This window comes from Petaurus breviceps, unplaced genomic scaffold, assembly GCF_028583685.1.
Source record: "Petaurus breviceps papuanus isolate PSGF00001 unplaced genomic scaffold, PetGlider_PUasm1.0 118, whole genome shotgun sequence".
NCBI classification, from domain to species: Eukaryota; Metazoa; Chordata; class Mammalia; order Diprotodontia; family Petauridae; genus Petaurus; species Petaurus breviceps.
The window spans coordinates 15,720,764-15,739,892 of NW_027185616.1; the positions used below are offsets into that span (position 1 = coordinate 15,720,764).

Genomic DNA, 19,129 nt, shown 5'->3' on the forward strand with positions numbered 1-19,129 from the left:
CAACTGTTAGTGCTTTATTGACAGAATTTTAATTGAAAACTGACTTTTTTAAGTTAAAAATTAAATTCAAAACACATTTGTAGAACATATTTGCGTTGGGCACAGTATTGAGCTCTAGAGGAGATAAGAAGATAAAGTTAGACAGAGGTTCTGACCTTAAGGAGCTCACAGTCCAGTAGGGGAAACAAGATATGTACATATCTCTAATACAAAGGAAACTATGATAAGTGCAGAGGAGAGGTCCAGCAAAGTGCTGTGAGAAATTTGAGGAGGGAGAGATCACGTCCAGCTGGGAAGTAATCAGGCAAAGTAGCCATTCCATATCCATCCCTGCCTGCCATCATCTCATCATTTCTATCTGTAACATGTACAATGGTCCATGTCTGCTGACATTTGCTTTTGTTATCTCTTTTTCACTTAGCTCAATGGTGCTTGGGATCCACCATTCTCTGATGATTCTTGCACTCCAGTTTCTTGCGGGAAACCTGAAACTCCAGATCATGGGCTTGTGGTTGGCACAGAATACAGCTTCAAAAGCACAGTTATTTACCAGTGTAATGCTGGCTATGAGTTAGAGGTAAGCCAAGAGATATATTTGGTTCTTTACATTCACTGGGCAGATGTTTTACTAATGTTGGTATGGGAGATCCTCACTATCTTTTATCCCAAGGAAGTTTGTTCCTAATAGAAGCTTTTCTTATTTTAGGAAATAAGATCAAAACTCCCACTGAACTCAATGAGGAATTCTTATGAGTAGAAATATTCAACCCCTAATTTTCCCTTAACAAGGTTAAGTGACTTGGCCAGGGTCACACAGCTAGTAAGTGTCTGGGGCCACATTTGAACTCAGGAGCATGCATTTTCCTGACTCCAGGACCAGCACTCTATCTCCTGTGACATCTAGCTACCAACAACCGCAACACCAACGCATTGAAAGGAAAATTCTTCATTTGAGCTTTCACCCCGAATAACAAGCAAAACTTAGGACAAAGAGTATTAAAAAGATTTTAGTATAAGTACATCAGGGTAGCAATACATTGACTGGCTGATCACTGGAAAACAGCAATGGGGGGACAGCTTTTATAGGTAACTTTAAGATAATCCAGATAGGTCCACCTCAGCAAAAGAGGTGGGGTCCTCTCCCAAAGGTAGCAAGAACATGGCAAAGAGAAGCTAATACAACAGCTGCAGACTTGGTGTCTTCTTCCTTACCAGAGCCTCCTCCAACACTACATGATAAGCAGGGCTGGGAACAAGGGGTAACGGAATCAACATAACTTAACAAACATCTTCTTCTGAAGCAGAGGTTCTAAACCTGGGCTTCATAGACCAAAAAGGATCTTGTAGCAGCCAGCACCCCAGCATACCCAGGATGGCTGCTAGCACAGGTTCTTTGATCTGCTTTTCTAAAGGAAAGCAACTCAAAAAGGGTTAACAAGCTTACTTTAATCAAACATATGTCATTTACCTAGTTCAGGGGGGAAAGTCAGCACCCTGAACTTCAGAGAAAACAAACAGAAGTTACAAGCAGACAAAAAATACAGACAGAGAAAATAACACAATTCAATAGATCAACAGACAGGCCTTCTAGCTGCCTGACCATCACATACATAGTTAGTTGCCAGAGAGAGAAGCACCAACATCTGGGTTTTCAAAGCTGGGGTGGGAGGGGTGGTCAACGGCTGCCCAGAGTCTCATCTGGTCACATCACACAACTCTTCCCAAAGTGAGCCCCAAAGCAACACCTCACATCTGTGTACATATAGCCTTCTCTAGAGTCAGAGCGTCACAACCCTCATGACCCACTGCCCAATCACAAAGTAATACGGATGGGCCTTCCTGAAAACCAAGCGTCCCACCAACCACAGGCTCCATGTGACCACATCCAGCTATTGGGGGACAGAGTATATTTTCACATCAGGGAAGGTTCTCAGAGTCACTTAAGCTTATCAAGGGGCAGGAAGATCTTCAAATTCCCATTACCATTACAGCTATGTGAACAGATTTTAGGGTATCTGTGAAATTGGATGGGGAAAAAAGTCACATCGTGATTTTTCCATTCAATTCAATAAACAATTTGTTAAATGCCTACTGTGTGCCAGGCACTGTGCTAAGCACTGGGGATACAAATAATAAAAAGGAAAACACCCCCTGCCCTCAACGTGCTTAGAATCTAATGGAGAAAGACAACACAGAAAAGGAAGCTGAAAAGGGGGGTGAGATTCCAGAGAGGCATGATGCACAGGGGCAGGATGTTCTATGGAGTCAAAACTGAGCAGAGCTGCTGATGGGAAATGGAAAATTAGCTGCAAAGGTAACACTCTGCTTTCACTAACCTCCAGTTTTCTTTGTAATCCCACTGTTTTATACATTTTATTTTATATATTTAAAAACATTATTTTGAGGAAGAGGCCACAGGCTTCAGAGGGGTCTATGACACAAAAAAGGTCAAGAATTGAGGGAGTTTGAGGGGTTCAGGGTCCCCCCCCAAGACCAGAATACTGATCAGGATCATCTGGAATGAATTTGAAGACTCAAGCATTCTTTGAGTCAAGGTGGCAAAGATTTTTTGTTACACTTTTTTCAAACAGCAGGCAAGAGTTCTTAGGGAACCTGTGACCTTAGAGGGGTACAGTTAAAAGTTTATACAGGATAAACTATAGTAAAACATGTGGCAAATATACTAATTAGGTGATTCAGGGCAGGATTAAGGAGTGGTTAAAGAGTGGTCAGTTCTGAAAGGAACATGTACTTTTAGTATCTACTGTACAGGTATTTTACCCTGAGTTCAGTGAGAAAAGTCCAAGGTAGGGCTACAGGGAGGTGTGGATTTTAGGCTTACAATAGGACTAACTCAACTAGCTGTCAGGGCTGACTGAGGAATGTCCAGTCTGCCCCCATCAATATCTTGTTAGATAAGATAGATATAGGAAGTATACAGATGTGTGTGTGTGTGTGTGTGTGTGGGTGTGTGTGGGTGTGTGTCTAACACTAGAATACAGGTAGTGAGGAGCCCAGGATGCACGTAAAGAGGAAGGGAGTTGGTACAGATAGTCCCAGTGGGTACTGAATATCTTCATGAGCCAGTGCAAAGCCAGTTCAAACTAATAATTCCTACAGGTGCAGTTTGCTACTGTACCAGAGAGAGAGAGAGAGAGAGAAGTGTTTTGCTGGGGACTACTCATGAGTAAGTACTAGGCATAGTGTCATTGGGTTGGGGGAGAAACTGCCAGGGACAGTGTTTTGAGGCTAGGGAGAAATGTGACCTTGAAACTGGGGTACAAGCAGAGGCACCCAAGCACCCCATCAGAACCTCTTTTCCAAAACTACTTGACAAGCAAGAGAGTGGCAAAATCAAAATAAGAGCCTAAGGAACAACAGCCAAGAGAATAAAATAGGCATCTATCATCTTAATGAGAGGCAGAGTGGCATAGGCCAGAAGTCTTGGGTTCAAGTTCCATCTATGACCCATACCCTATACTGACTGTGTGACCCTGGACAAGTCATTTGACCTCTCAAACAGTGCTCTAGGCAGCCCTCTTAAACAGTTGCACAGAAAGTAACAGCTGTCCTTTGGTAAAAGGAATCTCTTTGCCCAGAAGTCCCCTGTGCTAATGAAATCACCTCTCTAGTCCCTATCCCACTCTTCTAGAAATTTCAATCAATTGGCATTTATTAAGCCCCTTTTATATGTCAGGCTTTATGACAGGTTCAATTCAAAGACAACTATCTGGGACGAAAATGGCAAGAAGTGAAAAATCAAGAAAGGAAGTCTCTGAGCACCCAAAATAGATCTCACAAAACCAATTACTCGAGGTCATGACCATTTCTCACAGGAACACTCTTCATTTCCTTGCTCAGAGTCTATTTACTCCTCATTTATATTTAATTCTGTCTCATTTATTCATCTAATCCACAATGGATTAATGATAATAAATTAGAAACTGGGGGCAGAGAGAAGACCAGTGTGGGCAAACATACTGACAGCAGCATTTTACAGTAACTATCAAGGCATATATCTGGAGGAGCTTCATAGACTTTTCTCCTTCAATGCTCGGTAAAAAAAAAAAAAAAAATGGCGGGGCAGGTAGGTGGTGCAGTGAATAGAGCACCAGCCCTGGAGTCAGGAGGACCCGAGTTCAAATCTGGCCTCAGACACTTGACACTTACTAGCTGTGTAACCTTGGGCAAGTCACTTAACCCCAGTTGCCTTACCCCTCCAAAAAACAAAGGAAAATGGCTCATAAATACAATCTCTTGTCTTGTGGTTGGTTGGTTGTTTGTTGTCTTTTGTTCTCAAAGAGAACCAAAATGGCATCACTATACTAGAATCAGGTTTCAGTGTTTCCCAACTGTGGCTGATCAGACCAACAGGAGCTCAGAATGATCTACTACAGGTCAAGCACAATCCACATAAACATTTGGGGCAGATTCTCCAAATCTGCCCATCCTGTGTTTCCTTTGAGCTGTCTCAATTCTGCTTTGTTCATAGAGCACGGAACCTTGTCTTGTGAAACAAAGGTGAAGGTGAAGAAAGTTGCTTACCCTGAATTTCACTTGTATAATTAAGGTCTACATTTGGAAACATTCCAGTGAAGGCTTCTTAAAGTCTTAACCCAATCTCCTATTCCTTACAATTAATTTTGGTACCAACTCAATTGTTGTAAGGTTTCAACCTCAAAATTATTTCTACATGTTTAAATGAGGCAGCTAGGTTTCGCAGTGCATCAAGCCACCAGGCCTGGAGTCAGGAAGACCTGAGTTCAAATGTGACGTCAGACACTTTCTAGCTGTGTGACCCTGGGCAAGTCACTTAACCCTGCTTGCCTCTGCTTGTTTCTATTTCTTCATCTGTAAAGATGAGGAGCAAATGGCAAATCAGTCCAGTATCTTTGCCAAGAAAACCTCAAAGAGCTGGACACAACTGAGCAAGGAAACATTTAAATGTTATCTTTCTTCCTATAGATAGGTGGATTTTTTTTTTCCTTTGCCTTTTAGTGACCTTCTGCTTTGCTTCACAGGGTGACCCTGAACGGATCTGCCAGGAAAACAAACAATGGAGTGGAGCTGTAGCTCTCTGTAAAAGTGAGTTTTGAAAATCACCTTCTGTACTCAGATCCTGATCTTAAGTCATGTTTTGTTCTGCTTTGGCACTTGGGCTGCCCAGGAGGAGAAAGGATGTGAAGGCATCCTATGAGAAGCTCAGCTGCCATCATGCCTTTTATAAAGTAGGCAAACATCAAAGATTTCTGTCTTACATTCAGTGTTGTAAACTACGCTAACACAGCTCTTCCTTAGAAGGCACAATAACTTTTACTATTATTATTACTTCAAATCCAGTTGATAAATTAAGATGCTTTGTGCAAGCTTGCAGAGTAAGCAAAATTCATCAGTTATATGGCAGTGATCAATGGCATGCAGGAAAGAACTCAAGTTTTCTACCATATCTTTTCTTTTTCCTTTTAATGTCAGTATTTTGTGTGCTTTAATTATTTTCAGTTATATTTTGTCACAAAGACAAAGTTCCCTACCTGATTTGATTTGTAGGGGCAGCTAGGTGTCACAGTAGGAGAGCTCAGGGACTGGAGTCAAAAGGACCTGAGTTCAAATCTGGCCTTGGATACTAGTTGTGTGACCCTGGGCAAGTCATTTAACCCTGTTTGGCTCAGTTTCTTCATCTATAAAATGAGCTGGAGAAGGAAATGGCAAGGTTCTTTGTCAAGAAAATCCCAAATGGGGTCACAAAGAATTGGACATGACTAATCAACAAAACAGTAACTTTATTTGTACCAAGTTGAAGATGTTGGGGTTTCTTTAGCAGTCATAAATGAGCTTTCTTTCTCCACAATCATAGTTCTAGTTCAGTCTGAAAATAATCAAGCTATTTATTTTGCAGAGCTGTAAGGCATTTCTCATTCATTCAACAAGTTCATATTAAAGGCTCCCTATGTGCCAGGCATAGAAAAACACAATCCAAAAGTCCCTGACCTCAAGGAGTTCTGTTTTGAAACTTTTCCCCATGGTCAGGGTATCCTGCAGACCCCCAGAAGCCATAGAAAGTGATTCATCCGTTCAGTCAGGGATAGGCATTTCTGTACGAAGATGAAATGATCTATAGTTGTCATCAAACGTCAACCTTCAGGGCCTCAGTCAGTGATCTGTCATGTCTCCCAGCCTCCATGTATGAGTAAATACAACTCTGAGTTAAGAAAAGAGTTTCACAAATGGAAATTGCAGGTTGCTCATAACTGGAGATTTGGGTGGGGTGTGAGGTGGGGACAGAAAAGACTACAGGGAGAAGTTGGCACCTGAAATGAAGCTTGAAGAAACAGAAATAATTTCAACAGGAGGATAGATGGGACTCTGGTGCAGGCAGAGTCAACAAGGTACTAAAATCATAATAAGGAGATAGGCCTTGATTCGGCCTTTAAACCCAAATCACTCTGGCTTTCTATGAATGGCCAATAATAGCCCCCAGCCCAAGCCTCTAGGACTCATCATTTAGGTTTTGATGATGTCAACCTCCAGAGTTCAGGTCTAAGAAAGACAAACAGAATTAAGTTGTAAGCATGTTTATTTCTCTCAGGCTGGCAGCAGCCATGTGAATTGAGCTAGCTTACTTTGGGGTTTGGCTGCACAGATTAGAAAGAGAAAGAGAAAACAGCAAAACTGGGTGTGCCCCAAGGTACTCAGAGCTCAGAACAAGGAAGATGGTCTGGCTGAAAAGGCCCCCAGGGCCTGGAACTAGAATCTTTGGGTTAGTTCTGTCCATTAGAGCTGGTATGAACCTGTTTTAGTTAATTCTGTGGTTGCTGGCACAGCACAGGGAGTTTGGGGTTCAATAAGAAAATAGTATAAAGGATCTCTGGCATGTCAAGTACCTTCTGATTGGCTGATTCTGATTCCTCCTCTGGATAGTAAGTAAGCTCTAGCAAATCTAGTTGGTTAGTAAAGTGGTTATTGAATGAATGAGAATGAGAAAAGCCTTGCAGCTCTGCAAAATAAATAGGTAGTTAGTAAAGTCATAAACCATTCCATTTTCACAATGGCTTAGAATGAATGTAAATAGAAACCTTGAGGGTCTTCCCCTCTCAGACTGATATTTTTGTGAATAGGGTAGGTAAATTAGGGCACCTTTTGTCTCGATTCTGGCCTAGCCCTTAGTCATTGAATGGGTGTCACCTCAGACAAACAGTGCCAGGGAAATGACCTTGATTTAGAAAGGCCCTTATTATCCACTGAGCCCTGGTCCATCCCCCGGACTTCGAAGACTCTGGAAGAGTGAGGCTGATGTCTCTTCCTCACTTAAGTCCAATTCACCAGCAAGTCTGGACAGCACCCTCATGACGTCATGGGGGTGAGAGGTGAGAAGGGTGAACCACAGCGGGATGAGATCCAGGAACAAGTAGTCTACTATTCTGCAAGACTGAGTAGGAAAAAGATGCTGCCCCTTCCGCAAAAAACCCTCCCCTTAAAAGCCCCAAGAACTGGCCTCTGGACGAGCAAATGTCTTGGTTTGGGAGCCCAGATTTGATGCTATGAGCTCAGCAGCATGGAAGAAGTCAGTGGTCGCAATAAGAGTGTATGTTGGCTTGAGGTTAGAGAATGAGTGAGAGTGTTTACAGTGAATAAGCTTTGGCGAGGAGCCTGAGAAAGACCGCAGGGCTGTCACCTAGCTGCCAGCAGTCCCATTTCCCTGCTTCCCAGATACACATCATGCATTGAGTAGGAGGTTATCAAATAGTCCATAGCATTGAAGGGCAGTAGAAATGGAAAAAAGGGAAACCATATATTCCTAATTCCTTTGCATATACAATCCTCAAACTATTTTCTAGTAAAAATAATAACAGCTAGAATTTAGATAGCACTTTAATGTTTATAGAGTGATATACATATTATTTAGTTTGATCCTTATAACAGTCTTGGGACCTAGGTGCTATTATTATCCCCATTTTATAGATGAAGATACTGAGGCAAAGAGAGATTAATTGATTTGTCCACCTAAGGCAGGTTTCAAACTCAACTCTTCCTGACTCCAAATCCAGCATTCTAGGAAAATAAATTATAAGAAAGAGTAATAAGGCCTTAAAAACATAAGGGTCCCCCCCCTTATTCTGCTCCCTATAACACAAATGCAGACTCAGTTGAAAATGAATTAGAAGGTCATTGTAGGGGGCGTCCAGGTAGCACAGCGAGTAAGAGCACCGGCTCCAGAGTCGGGATGACCTGGGATCGAATTCTGGGCTCAGATACTCAGCACCACACCCAGAAATAACTGGCTGTGCAACCTTGAGCAAATTACTTAACCCTGATTGCTTTTAAAAAAAAAAAAAAAGGTCATCGTGTCATGTTCTATTGTCAGATAAATCATTAACTGCAGACTCTTTCACAAGCTGCAGTGTATTTCAGGACAAGGATATCTCCAAACACAGTCCATATCTGGACCCCTCCCCTGCATGGAGGAATGAATGGAGGGCTAGGTGTGTGGGGGAGGGGAACCTGATCCAGGAAGGAAGATCCTAGAGTAGCTTCCCCAAGCACCAAGTGGTAAGGGAGGGCAGTGGCCACATGCTAGTGTAAGGTAGCAGCATTCTTGGAGTCATACAGGACACATTGGGTCTATCCTCCTGATGTGCTGTAGGGTCCTGAACAAAAAGAGCTCTGAAACCAGGAGCAGAAAAAGAAATAGGCCCAGGTCACCTGGTCTCCTGGCCAACAGGAAGTGGACCTAGAAGGCCACCCATAGTCTCAGGTGCTGCCTTTTGACTGAGGCCAAATTTTACAGAACAAATCCTTTTATTAAGTGGATTTGTTCTGTGAAGTTGGATTCAGTCAAAGGGCTGCACTTGAAGGCCACATGCGGCCTCCCACACTGCAGGTTCCCCACCCCTGTAAAACATAAGCAAGGTTAAGAGGCATCGTCAAGGACACACAGTAGCACTGGTCAGTATCTGAACCCCAAAGCCACTACTTTTTATATTATGCCATGCTGCCTTTGCCATGTCCCTGGTCACCGTTCTTTCCCCCGGCTGCCTCAAACCCCTCCTGGCACTAAAGTGGATTGTTCTCTTCTTTTTCTGTTCCATTCTATTCCATCGTCTCCTATTTCTATTCTATCATGTCCTGTTCTATAACTCTGAACATCTTGGGTGGCATTTTTAAACTAAAGTGACCAGAGACTCCAAAAAGGAAATGAAAAGGAAATGAACAAGAGGCCGTGTTTATTTTGCAGCATGTCTAATTCAGACAATAATGACATGAGAAATTGTTTCTTTTGTTTGTGTTCCTTTGACATATCCAGCTGAAATAGCAAGCCTTGGACAAATTCTATTAAACAATGTTGACATCTATTTAACTGCGATGGATTCGATCTTATTGAGCCCTGCTGATTTTTAGGCCGTTAAAAGTACAAAAATTTAAGTGATCCCCAATAACTAGGTCAATCACAATAAGCAAACAATGTGCAAAATAATTTTAAAAGCTGGAGAAAATCCCTCATTTCATAAAGTTCTTTGGAAGAGCGGGACTGAATGGCCTTTGCAGTCACTTCCAATCCTAAGAATATTTAAGTTCTTTCTCTGTGTGGCCTGAGTGTGGAATTATGAGGAGTTTGTGGATGTTGATCTCAGATCTCTGGGAAGGAGTAGGCCAGTCTGCAGAGCTTCCTGTCTAGGGCACTCAAAGCCTGGACTCTTTCTGACATCAGGCTTTGGCAAAGCATTCCTAATAAATAAACTGAGGGGTTGAGAGAGAGCATTTTTATAACATGTTTTGATTGATTTCTGATTGGTTGGAGGTTGACCAAGATTGGAACCAGGAAATTCAGTGATTTGCAATATTGGGCTGGTGGGTGTGTCAAAGGTGTTACAGGGTGTTCTGGAGGTATAGCAATCGTCAGATTATCTGATTGGCTGTAGCTTTACATCAATTACAATTGATATCATGGAATTATTGAGCTAGTTAGAAGGTGAGGCACTCACTAATTAGAGGTACAGGCTCTGGGAGCCCCCTTGAGCTCTCCTTGAATCTCCCCACTTGATGATGCATCTGCCTGAGGCCATAAGCCTTTCATTATAGCTAGACCCAAATCTCTATCACTAGCCTAGCCCTCCTTTGTCCAGTAACTTCCCACCCTAGATCCTCCCAAACCCTCCATTGTCTCATATCCAGGTAGGCTCCAGCTACCTAGATCTCTCATCAGTGGAGTCTGACCTCATTTGACTCCTCCTGAAGACCCCCAAACTCCTCCCCTAGACCACCCCTAGATTCCTCCCACAACCTTTCTGTATATAAGACCCCATCTTGCCTCCTTGAGGTGTGAGAGTACCTGAGAATTATCTAGTGCATAATTTACAAACTATAAAAATGATGAGGTTAAGATTAGAGGTTTTCAAGACCCCAAAATGCCAACACCCTGGGGCCCTGCTTAATGAATTTGACTCAAGTCTTCTGTCAGCCAAAGAAAAGCAAAGTTTATTCAAAGTTCGTCATAATGGGTATACTCTTAAAGAGCCTCGGAATATACTGGACAAGAGGGCCAGAATAATCTGACACAGTAACAGAGATTTGGGTCTAGCTATAATGAAAGGCTTATGGCCTCAGGCAAATGCGTCATCAAGTGGGGAGATTCAAGGAGAGCTCAAGGGGGTTCCCAGAACGTGTACCTCATCAACAATAAACGTGGTTGAGAGTGTTAACTTTGTACTACCACAAAATGAGGAACTGACCTTGCCAGTTCTGCTTTGCAGGAGCTCGGCTCAGATACACAGGAGTTCAGCTCTGCAGAAATGACAAACTCTTAATACAGTCATTATGTACCCCTTTGCCCCTTTATTTAAGAGCTACCTGAATTAGACTTTACAAGTTAACATAATCAATAGGATAATCAATGCTAATTTAATTAAGAGGTCTTTTTCAGTCCCCTGTCACCAAACCAAGTTGTTTGGATTTGGAATCAAAGGACCTGAGTTCAAATCCTGACTCTGCTACTTTCTACCTGTGTGACCCTGATCAAATTCACTTCTCTAGGCCTCAGTTTCTTCATTTATAAAATGAGGGGCTTGGATGAGGTAGTTCATAAGGCCCCTCTGGTATCACCTGTCCTTAATCACCCCTATGGATGTCACCTGAAAAATAATGGGACTTAATTAGGTGACCTCTGCAATTCATTTCTAATTCAAACCTTGCACAATTTTATGATTTCTAAGACTGGTTTTAACTCCCAAAGTTCCCATTTTTAAAAACAAGTTCCTACCTCTCATTTTTCTTCTCTGCTCAAATACATTTCTCTCCTACCATAGTCCTCATGTACCAGCAATATAAAATTCTGGGTCTGATTTCTCATCATTTCTTTTTCCTGTTTCAGTTCTCTCTTCTTCCCTTACCCCTTATCAGGCTGGGGAAGAAAGCACCATATGGTTTAAAGGGAGAGACGGCGCTGGGCCTTATTGGGAAATAGGATGAGACCATGTTGTCTCATATAATAAGTTAATAACTCTTTACTTTTCTAAAATCTCTAATCTAAGCTTTCTATGTATTTTTGGTTTATCTTATTTTTTCCTTTAATTACCTAGCAAAGTTTTATTTCAGCTTTTATCACTCAGTAGGTTTCATGGCAGAAAGGTTACTATTACTCATTTTGGCCAATAGGGAGTTCATTCTTTCATGGAATTGAGGGAGGGCCTGGTAATAGCTACCCTAGTGAAGGGATTCAGGTGGGAAGTAAATTAGAGAATAAGAAAACTCTCATAAGGAGTAGCTTGGGTTTTTACTTTGAATTCTGTGCCTTTCACTTTGGGGGCAAGTCTTTACACCACACAATGGCTGGAAGATTAGGAAGAAGCATGTAGAAGTTTGTTGTTTTTTTTTTTTTTTCTGAGAATACAATGGCAACCGTTAGGAAATTACCTGGAATCCACAGGAGGGAAAAAAAGATAATTCTCCAGTATTAGAAGCTAAGTCAGTGACTGGTGGCAGGTATGTCTGGGAGAATTAGCATATCTGCCACTAAAGGTGTTTTGGCAAAATCTGACATCTTCTAGTCAATTCATATTAGCTAAAAATACACTTAGGCCAGGCTCCGCCTACCACTACTCCTATCGTGGGACACTATGGTCTGGGGTTAACTGACATCCCCTGCGGTTGTACTGCCATCACTTCCTCTCGTTTTTCTGGGTTTTAGTTATCAGGACCATTTCTTACTGCCAAGAGGGAGACAGCACAAGCCTTCCTCATTTTTTACTCCTCTTCCTCTGCTTCCTGATAGCAGCACCCCTTCCCCTTAGTTGTTTAAAAGAGGATTTAATATCAAGCACTACAGAAGAAACACATAATAACTTGGGGGGGGGGGAGGAGACATGTAACAGGTGATCTACAGTAAAGTTTCTTTTTTTTTTCCTGAAGCAATCGGGGTTAAGTAACTTGCGCAAAGGTTACACGGCCAGGTGTTTCTGGGGGGGTGCTAAGTGTCCGAGCCCAGTATTCGATCCCCAGGTCATCCCGACTCTGGGGCCGATGCTCTTACTTGCTGTGCTATTGTATCAGCAAGCACCCCAGCATCCCCAGGGACTCCCCTAGAGTAAAGTTTCATAAATCAAAAAATCTCTTTTGGTTTAATCTAGGTGCTAGGGTACACTCTTTCACACAGTGCTTACTATGGAGATGGGGAACAAAATTAAAGTAGTAGAGTTTTGAGGCCTGTGTGGTCAGGACAACTCCCAACTCCAGAACTGCGGGCTTTGATATCTGTTCTTTTCTTCGGGAAAAAACTGAACAAAATATAATTAATGAGGGTGTCAGTGTTGAACAGATGCTATTGCTGCTAAATTGGGCCTCTGTGCAGCTAGATTGTTTCTCTGCTGGGCTAGGCTGTTGAGGGGGTATTGCTGTCAGAGAAAGGCAAAAGCTCCCCCCCCCCCGCAAAAGTCTTTCCGTAAAGTGGTTTTGGAAAGCACTTCTTTCCAAAGCCACTTTACTGAAAGGCTTTGGGAAGTCGTTCGTGTGAGAAGTAGATATACCTAAGGAAAGAAAGTAATAACTTTTAAGCCTGAACAGCAAGCATTCTTTCTCTGTGCCTTGTCAGCTTAACACATCATGAAACCTTTCTTAGGTACCTTAACTTTACAAAATAATTTATAACATCAGAAAATAGGCAAGTCACTTTATTCACCCCTTTGGACCTCACTTTCCTCATAATGCACAACTGTTATTGTTCCGTCATGTCCAAGTCTTTGTGACCCCATCTTGGGTTTTCTTGGAAAAGATAACTGAAGTGGAAACCTTTTCCAGCTCATTTTACAGATGAGGAGCTAAGTCAGGTTAAGTGACTTGCCCAGGGTCACACAGCTGGTAAGTGTCTTAGGTTGGATTTGAACTCAGATCTTCCTGACTCCGGGCCCAGCACTCTATCTACTGCACTATCTAGCTGCCCTTAATGCACAATTAGTCCCTGTCAAATGAGGATCGATTGACGGAACTGGTCATGTTTATGCTAGAGGAAATGAGGTTCAGGGGAAACGTGCTAGCTGTCTTCAGGTATTTGGAAAGCTGTGATATGATGTAAAAAATGAATTAAGACCTGTTCTGCTTGGCCTGAGGGGAAGAAGTAGGAGCAGTGGTGGATAGGAAAGGCAGAGAGGTAAATTAAAACCTGATATGAAGAAAAATATCTTAAAACAATGACTTAAAAGTTGAATGAGCTGTCTTAGGAGGTAGCGGGATGCTCCTCATTGAAGGTCCTCAAGCAATGGCTGGGTAACTACTTTTCCAGTATGTACGAGTAGGGATTCTTTTGGGAGTATGGGTTTTACTTGTTAGCCCCTGAGGTTCAGTCAATCAACGAGTATTTATTAAGCACCTACTATGGGTCCAGCACTGTGGTAGATGCTGAGGGTAAAGCACAAAGAATGAACCAATCCCTACCCACAGTGAGGTTACTTTCTAATGAGGGAGACATGAATTACAAATAAAAATATGCACAAAACAAATACAAATGTATACAAGCATTTAAATTTACAGTAGTTTAGAAGGGAGAACACAAGTGTTTGAGGGAAGTTGGGGAGGGCTTCATACAGAAAATGGTCCTAGAGCTGCATCTTTAAGGAAGAATGAAGAAGAGAGTACTTTCTAGGCATGGGTATTGCCAATGTGACCACATGGAGACTTATTCCAAGGTTCCTTTAATGAGTCTTTATGTTAGCTGAACCACATGCTCTCCTAACTCCAAGAAATATATGATCTATAATTTAACTCTTCATAAAGGAGGTAACTTACAGGGTGTTTGGCACACTTAATCTATTGAAGAGACATTGTTTTAAATGATTTAACTGGCTAATTGTTTTGCACACAAATGGTATTTCTGATTATAAATGAGCTTTCTCTACTCAGACCTGGCAGAAGTTACCTTCTGTATTTATCTTGTACAATATTATTTGCTATTTTAAATTTCTTTTCCACTTGACTTTGGCTGGAAGTCTGTTGGGTTATGACCATATATGGAAACATGGTTTCATATCTAAGTTCCAACATCGGAAAGCCAGGAAGGAATCCTACCCACAAAGTGTATTCAGTCACCCAGTTTTGTGCCTCAGTCACACTCTTAATTATTGAAAAGACATTCACAAAGAGGGGGAAAATGCCACTCATGTTCCAAGTTAACAAGATGGATCACATAAAAAAAAAAGGATTGTAATAATGTGTCTACTCATTAACTGCTAAACTGAGAAAGAGGTTATAAACTATTGAAAATTAGGGATTTGGAGGTGTGCAACTAGTTAAAAAAGGAAAAAAAAATTTCAGGTAATTGATGTTTTCATTTTAGTTTCATGTTTGGCAGCTCCAACATTTCAAAATCAAAAGTCCAGCCAAATTAGATGATTGAAATTCCCCAAATTTCTGATATTAGCTATTCCAACCAAATAAGTATAAATAAGGCAAGGAATTTTTTTTTTAATGACCAAAGATTTCAAACTATAGATTATCTTATCAGCAGTGAAATGCAAAAGTTTTGGGAAATGGTGGTTGCATTTTCCCCAAAATGCTTCTGTACAGAAGTGAATTTTTAAAGTCTACATTTCTTCATGTTAACATATTTTTGTTAATATCACAGAATGATTTGATGCCTTTTTGTCTGCTTGTTGTAAACAAAGAACTTGACATTTGGTTCCAACTCTATTGTCTTAAACTCTAATTAGCTCTCCCAAATAGGAGTCTGTTATCTGTAATTGCCAGCACCATCTGATTCCAATCACATAGGACAATGTTGATTCACAGCAGGATTTTACATTGTATGAGACTCACTTCAATTTATAGATCAGTTTTACTGAATTTGGTGCAGTCAAATAAAAATCACAGGGTAATAAGGAAAAATAAAAGTTGTTAAATAAAACCCAAGAAAAGAATTTTACCAAATTGTCTGAAAAAACAACCCTGCCACTTTTTGCTTGTGTGACCTTGGGGTGAATCACTTCACTTCTTGGACTTTAAGTTTCCTCATTTGCCAAATGAAAGGGTTAGACTAGATGACTTCCAAGCTGCCTCCTGGCTATAAGTCTATGAAATTGGAAAACATCTACTTCTTGGCTTTATTAATAACTCATCAGGTTGCCAGTTAAACATGTTTTTAAACTAGAATACAGTTCCTTTAGAATTCAATATCTCTGCCAGAGATTCATTTTAGTCAGCTTTAAACCATTCCATTCCCCTTCAGTGAATGAAGCTCTGGACTTGAGGAAGCAGGTTAAGTACCCGTATTATTGTGCTTTTCTGTTAAATCTTTCCTTGAATTGCATTGTGACTTGAGGAAAAGCATTTGTTTTTGTTTAGTAGTTTCTCTTCTAGAGAAATATACTATGTAAGGAACTGGAGAGTACAAAAGAAACTCTATGCAACAATTCAGTTCAATAAATGAAAGGCAAAAGATAAGAAACACAATTAAGCAAGAAGAGCAAAGTCTTCCAGTATGAACCTGGGCAAGAATTTGTGAGCCAAACCCAGGATCCTTAGTCTCTCTTTCGGATTCCTCTTCAGGAACTCCTTGGGGCAGGCCCAGTTTGGGAGAGACTCATGTTCTGGGTCTCATTTTCCTCATCTACAAAATGAAAGTTGGGGCGGTTAGGTGGCATAGTGAATACTTAACACTTACTAGCCATATGATCCTAGGCAAGTCACTTAACCCCAATTGTCCTGCCTTCGCCCTCCAAAAAGCAAAAAACAAAACAAAAAAAAATTTTTTAATGAAATTATTGGAATGTATAAGTAAAAAATTAAAAAAATCACAAAGGTTCCTTCTAGCCTAAGGCTCTGTGATTTTTTATGGCCCTATTGCCTATTTCTATTAGCTGTGATGTGCTTCTAAACACTTGTCTTCTCCCCCTACCTTGAACTTTTTGACTACTGAACTTCAGTACATGGAGCCTGGCCAGAGAAAATACGAAAGGTCAGCTAGTTCATTTCCTACTCTTCTAACAGAGTTCTGTTTACACTACCACAGAAAAATAAGAATTTAATCTATTTGTAAGTATACTAGAGAAGGAATCCCCAACTTCGTTAGTAATTTTATTATTGTTGCTGTTCTTGTTAAATATATTTAAGTCACCATGAGGAAATTCTTCCTCCTGTTCAGTCATGTCCAACTCTCCATGACCCCATTTGGGGGTTTTCTTGGCAAAGATACTGAAGTGATTTACCATTTCCTTTTCCAGCTCATTTTGCAGATGAGGAAACTGAGGCAAACAGTGTTAAGTCACTTGCCCAGGGTCACAGAGCTATTAAGTGTCTGAGGCCAGATTTGAACTTAGGAAGATGAGTCTAACTGACTCCATCCACTGTACCACCTAGCTACCCAAATTCTTCCTGAAAACAACTCTAAATATTCATTAAGATGATTTCCTACTTTCTTCTATCACCAGTAAAACATAAATAGTATGAACCCTGAACACTGCTGAAAATCATTAACTCATTGACCCTCAGTATTCTCTTCTCCAGAGTTATCTAATATATGCCTTAGCTTCTAATTTTTTAACCATCTTTGTGGCTATTCTTCGATTGTCTGTCTCTCTGAATTTTGTACATCTCCCTTTCATTATTAAAAATACATTTTGAGGGCACAGCTAGGTAGCACAGTGAATAGAGCACTGGCCCTGGAGTCAGGAGGACCTGAGTTCAAATGCAGCCTCAGACATTTAACACTTACTAGCCATGTGACCCTGGGCATGTCACTTAACCCCAATTGCCTTGCCTTCTCCCCTCAAAAAAAAAAAACACAACATTTTGAAGTATCTATGTATATGTATGTATGTGTGTGTGTATACAGGTACACACAGAGATATAGATATATAGTCCATCCCTGTCCCTGTGCCCCCCACAGTGGAGCTGGGGAGAGAATGAACCAGGAGACAAGGAGAGTTCCAAATTTTTCTATTCACAAATCTGGCATAGACCCACTTTGAAGTCCAAGGAGGCCAGATCTCATATCCTGCTTCCTTCACATCCTAGTAGAATTACTATTTACCCCTTGAGTACCCCAGGCAACTTTGTAAGGCTCTTAATTACAGCTTAGCCAAAGTAACTGCATTTCTTGGAGGTACTTTCCAAACCAAGAGTTCCTACAACAATGTCTAGTAGACCTTCCCCAAACCCATCCAAAAGAAGAAAAAAAAATCTTGACAATATGGTATGATGAATGATTTTGCATTTCTCTGGTTTCATGATACCCAAATCCATTAATCTAATGTAGACAATACTGTCTTTAGGGGGTCAACAAAATTTCATGTAAATGAAACAATGATCCAATTTTTGGATGTTTTCCATTAATAAGTAGTGGGGGGCGGGAGGCGGTTTCTGCAATTATAACAGAAAAACAAATGGCGATTTCAAATTAAGTTGAACATGAGACTATTAACACACTTATTTTCCTTCCCTCTAGAAATCAGGTGTGAAGCTCCAGTCCAGCTTGAGAATGGAAGAGCTGAATATGAAAATCATACAGTTGGTCCAAGAGTGATATACTCCTGCAATATTGGATATTCCCTGGAAGGACAGCCTGTCGCAGAATGCACCGAAAATGGAAGTTGGAGCCAACCTATGCCTTTCTGTAAACGTGAGTGACTACTGTATTAGGGATGTACTTTTATTCACTTCTGATCCTCCCTGGCAATAACTGCTCCCTAATCCTTAATCTCTGTTAATGAGTTAAAGGAGAGATTGACTTGCCACTAGATGAAATTATATTTATCTGGTTAATGTGATTAGCACACACCTCTAAACCATTTAATTCAGATTTTTAAGACAGAGCAAAACATGAATGATCAGAATTGGATATCTGCACTGAGATGAACTGGATAATTACAAAATCCCCTGCTCTTAGGACTCTAATTTAAAGGGGTATTTAAACTTCTGTACTTCACTTGGGGGAGATGTCATGATATTAAGGAAAGAAAAAATATTTCAGATATTGTATTACAACTTCAAATGCATTGATAAATACATTATTAAGCAGACAGTACATCCTTGAGAATGACACAAGGTTTCACAGGTAATTTGTAGTTTGGCTGAACTATTGGTAACTTTCTAAGTAGGGTTATCTAACTCTAAGAACAATTATAACTCATTTCAGTCCCAGAATTTCAGTACGGATCAGTGACCACCAAGTCAGACGCTGCTAAGTGGCATAGTGGAAAGAGCACTGGGCCTAGCTAGAGTCTTTGTGTTCAAAAATGGTCTCAGACAAGTGACCCTGAGCAAGTCACTTATCTTCTATCTCAGTTTCCTCAACTGCAAAAAATTTATAATAGCACCAACCTGACAAAGTTGTGATGAGCAAATATTATTTTTGTAAAACATTTAGTACAGTGCCTGGCACTTAAAAAAAAGCATTTGTTAAGTCCAACCGTACTCAAAGAATAAACCTTCTACAATACCCTTGACAAGTGGTTATTTAGTCTTTTCAGTGAGGAAAACTCACTTCTACTTCCCAAGGCAAACCCCTTCCACCGGATAACTCTAATTCTTGGGAATTTTTTTCCTTACATCAACCCTAATTTTGCCCCCTTTGTATTTTCTACCCATGTTTCCAGTTTCTGCCATCTAGAACCAAACAGGACAAGCCTTATCTCTCTTTTAGGTAAAAGGC

General features: G+C 40.8%; 1 protein-coding gene across 1 annotated transcript in view; it reads left to right on the plus strand.

Moving 5' to 3' along the window:
- The window catches only part of SVEP1 (sushi, von Willebrand factor type A, EGF and pentraxin domain containing 1), a 355,921-nt gene that overhangs the window by 274,402 nt on the left and 62,390 nt on the right, over nucleotides 1-19,129 (plus strand). The window contains exons 40-42 of the mRNA XM_069086632.1: nucleotides 422-577; nucleotides 5,022-5,085; nucleotides 17,924-18,097. Coding sequence (XP_068942733.1) covers nucleotides 422-577; nucleotides 5,022-5,085; nucleotides 17,924-18,097 — 394 coding nt within the window. The remainder of the gene's footprint in view (nucleotides 1-421; nucleotides 578-5,021; nucleotides 5,086-17,923; nucleotides 18,098-19,129) is intronic.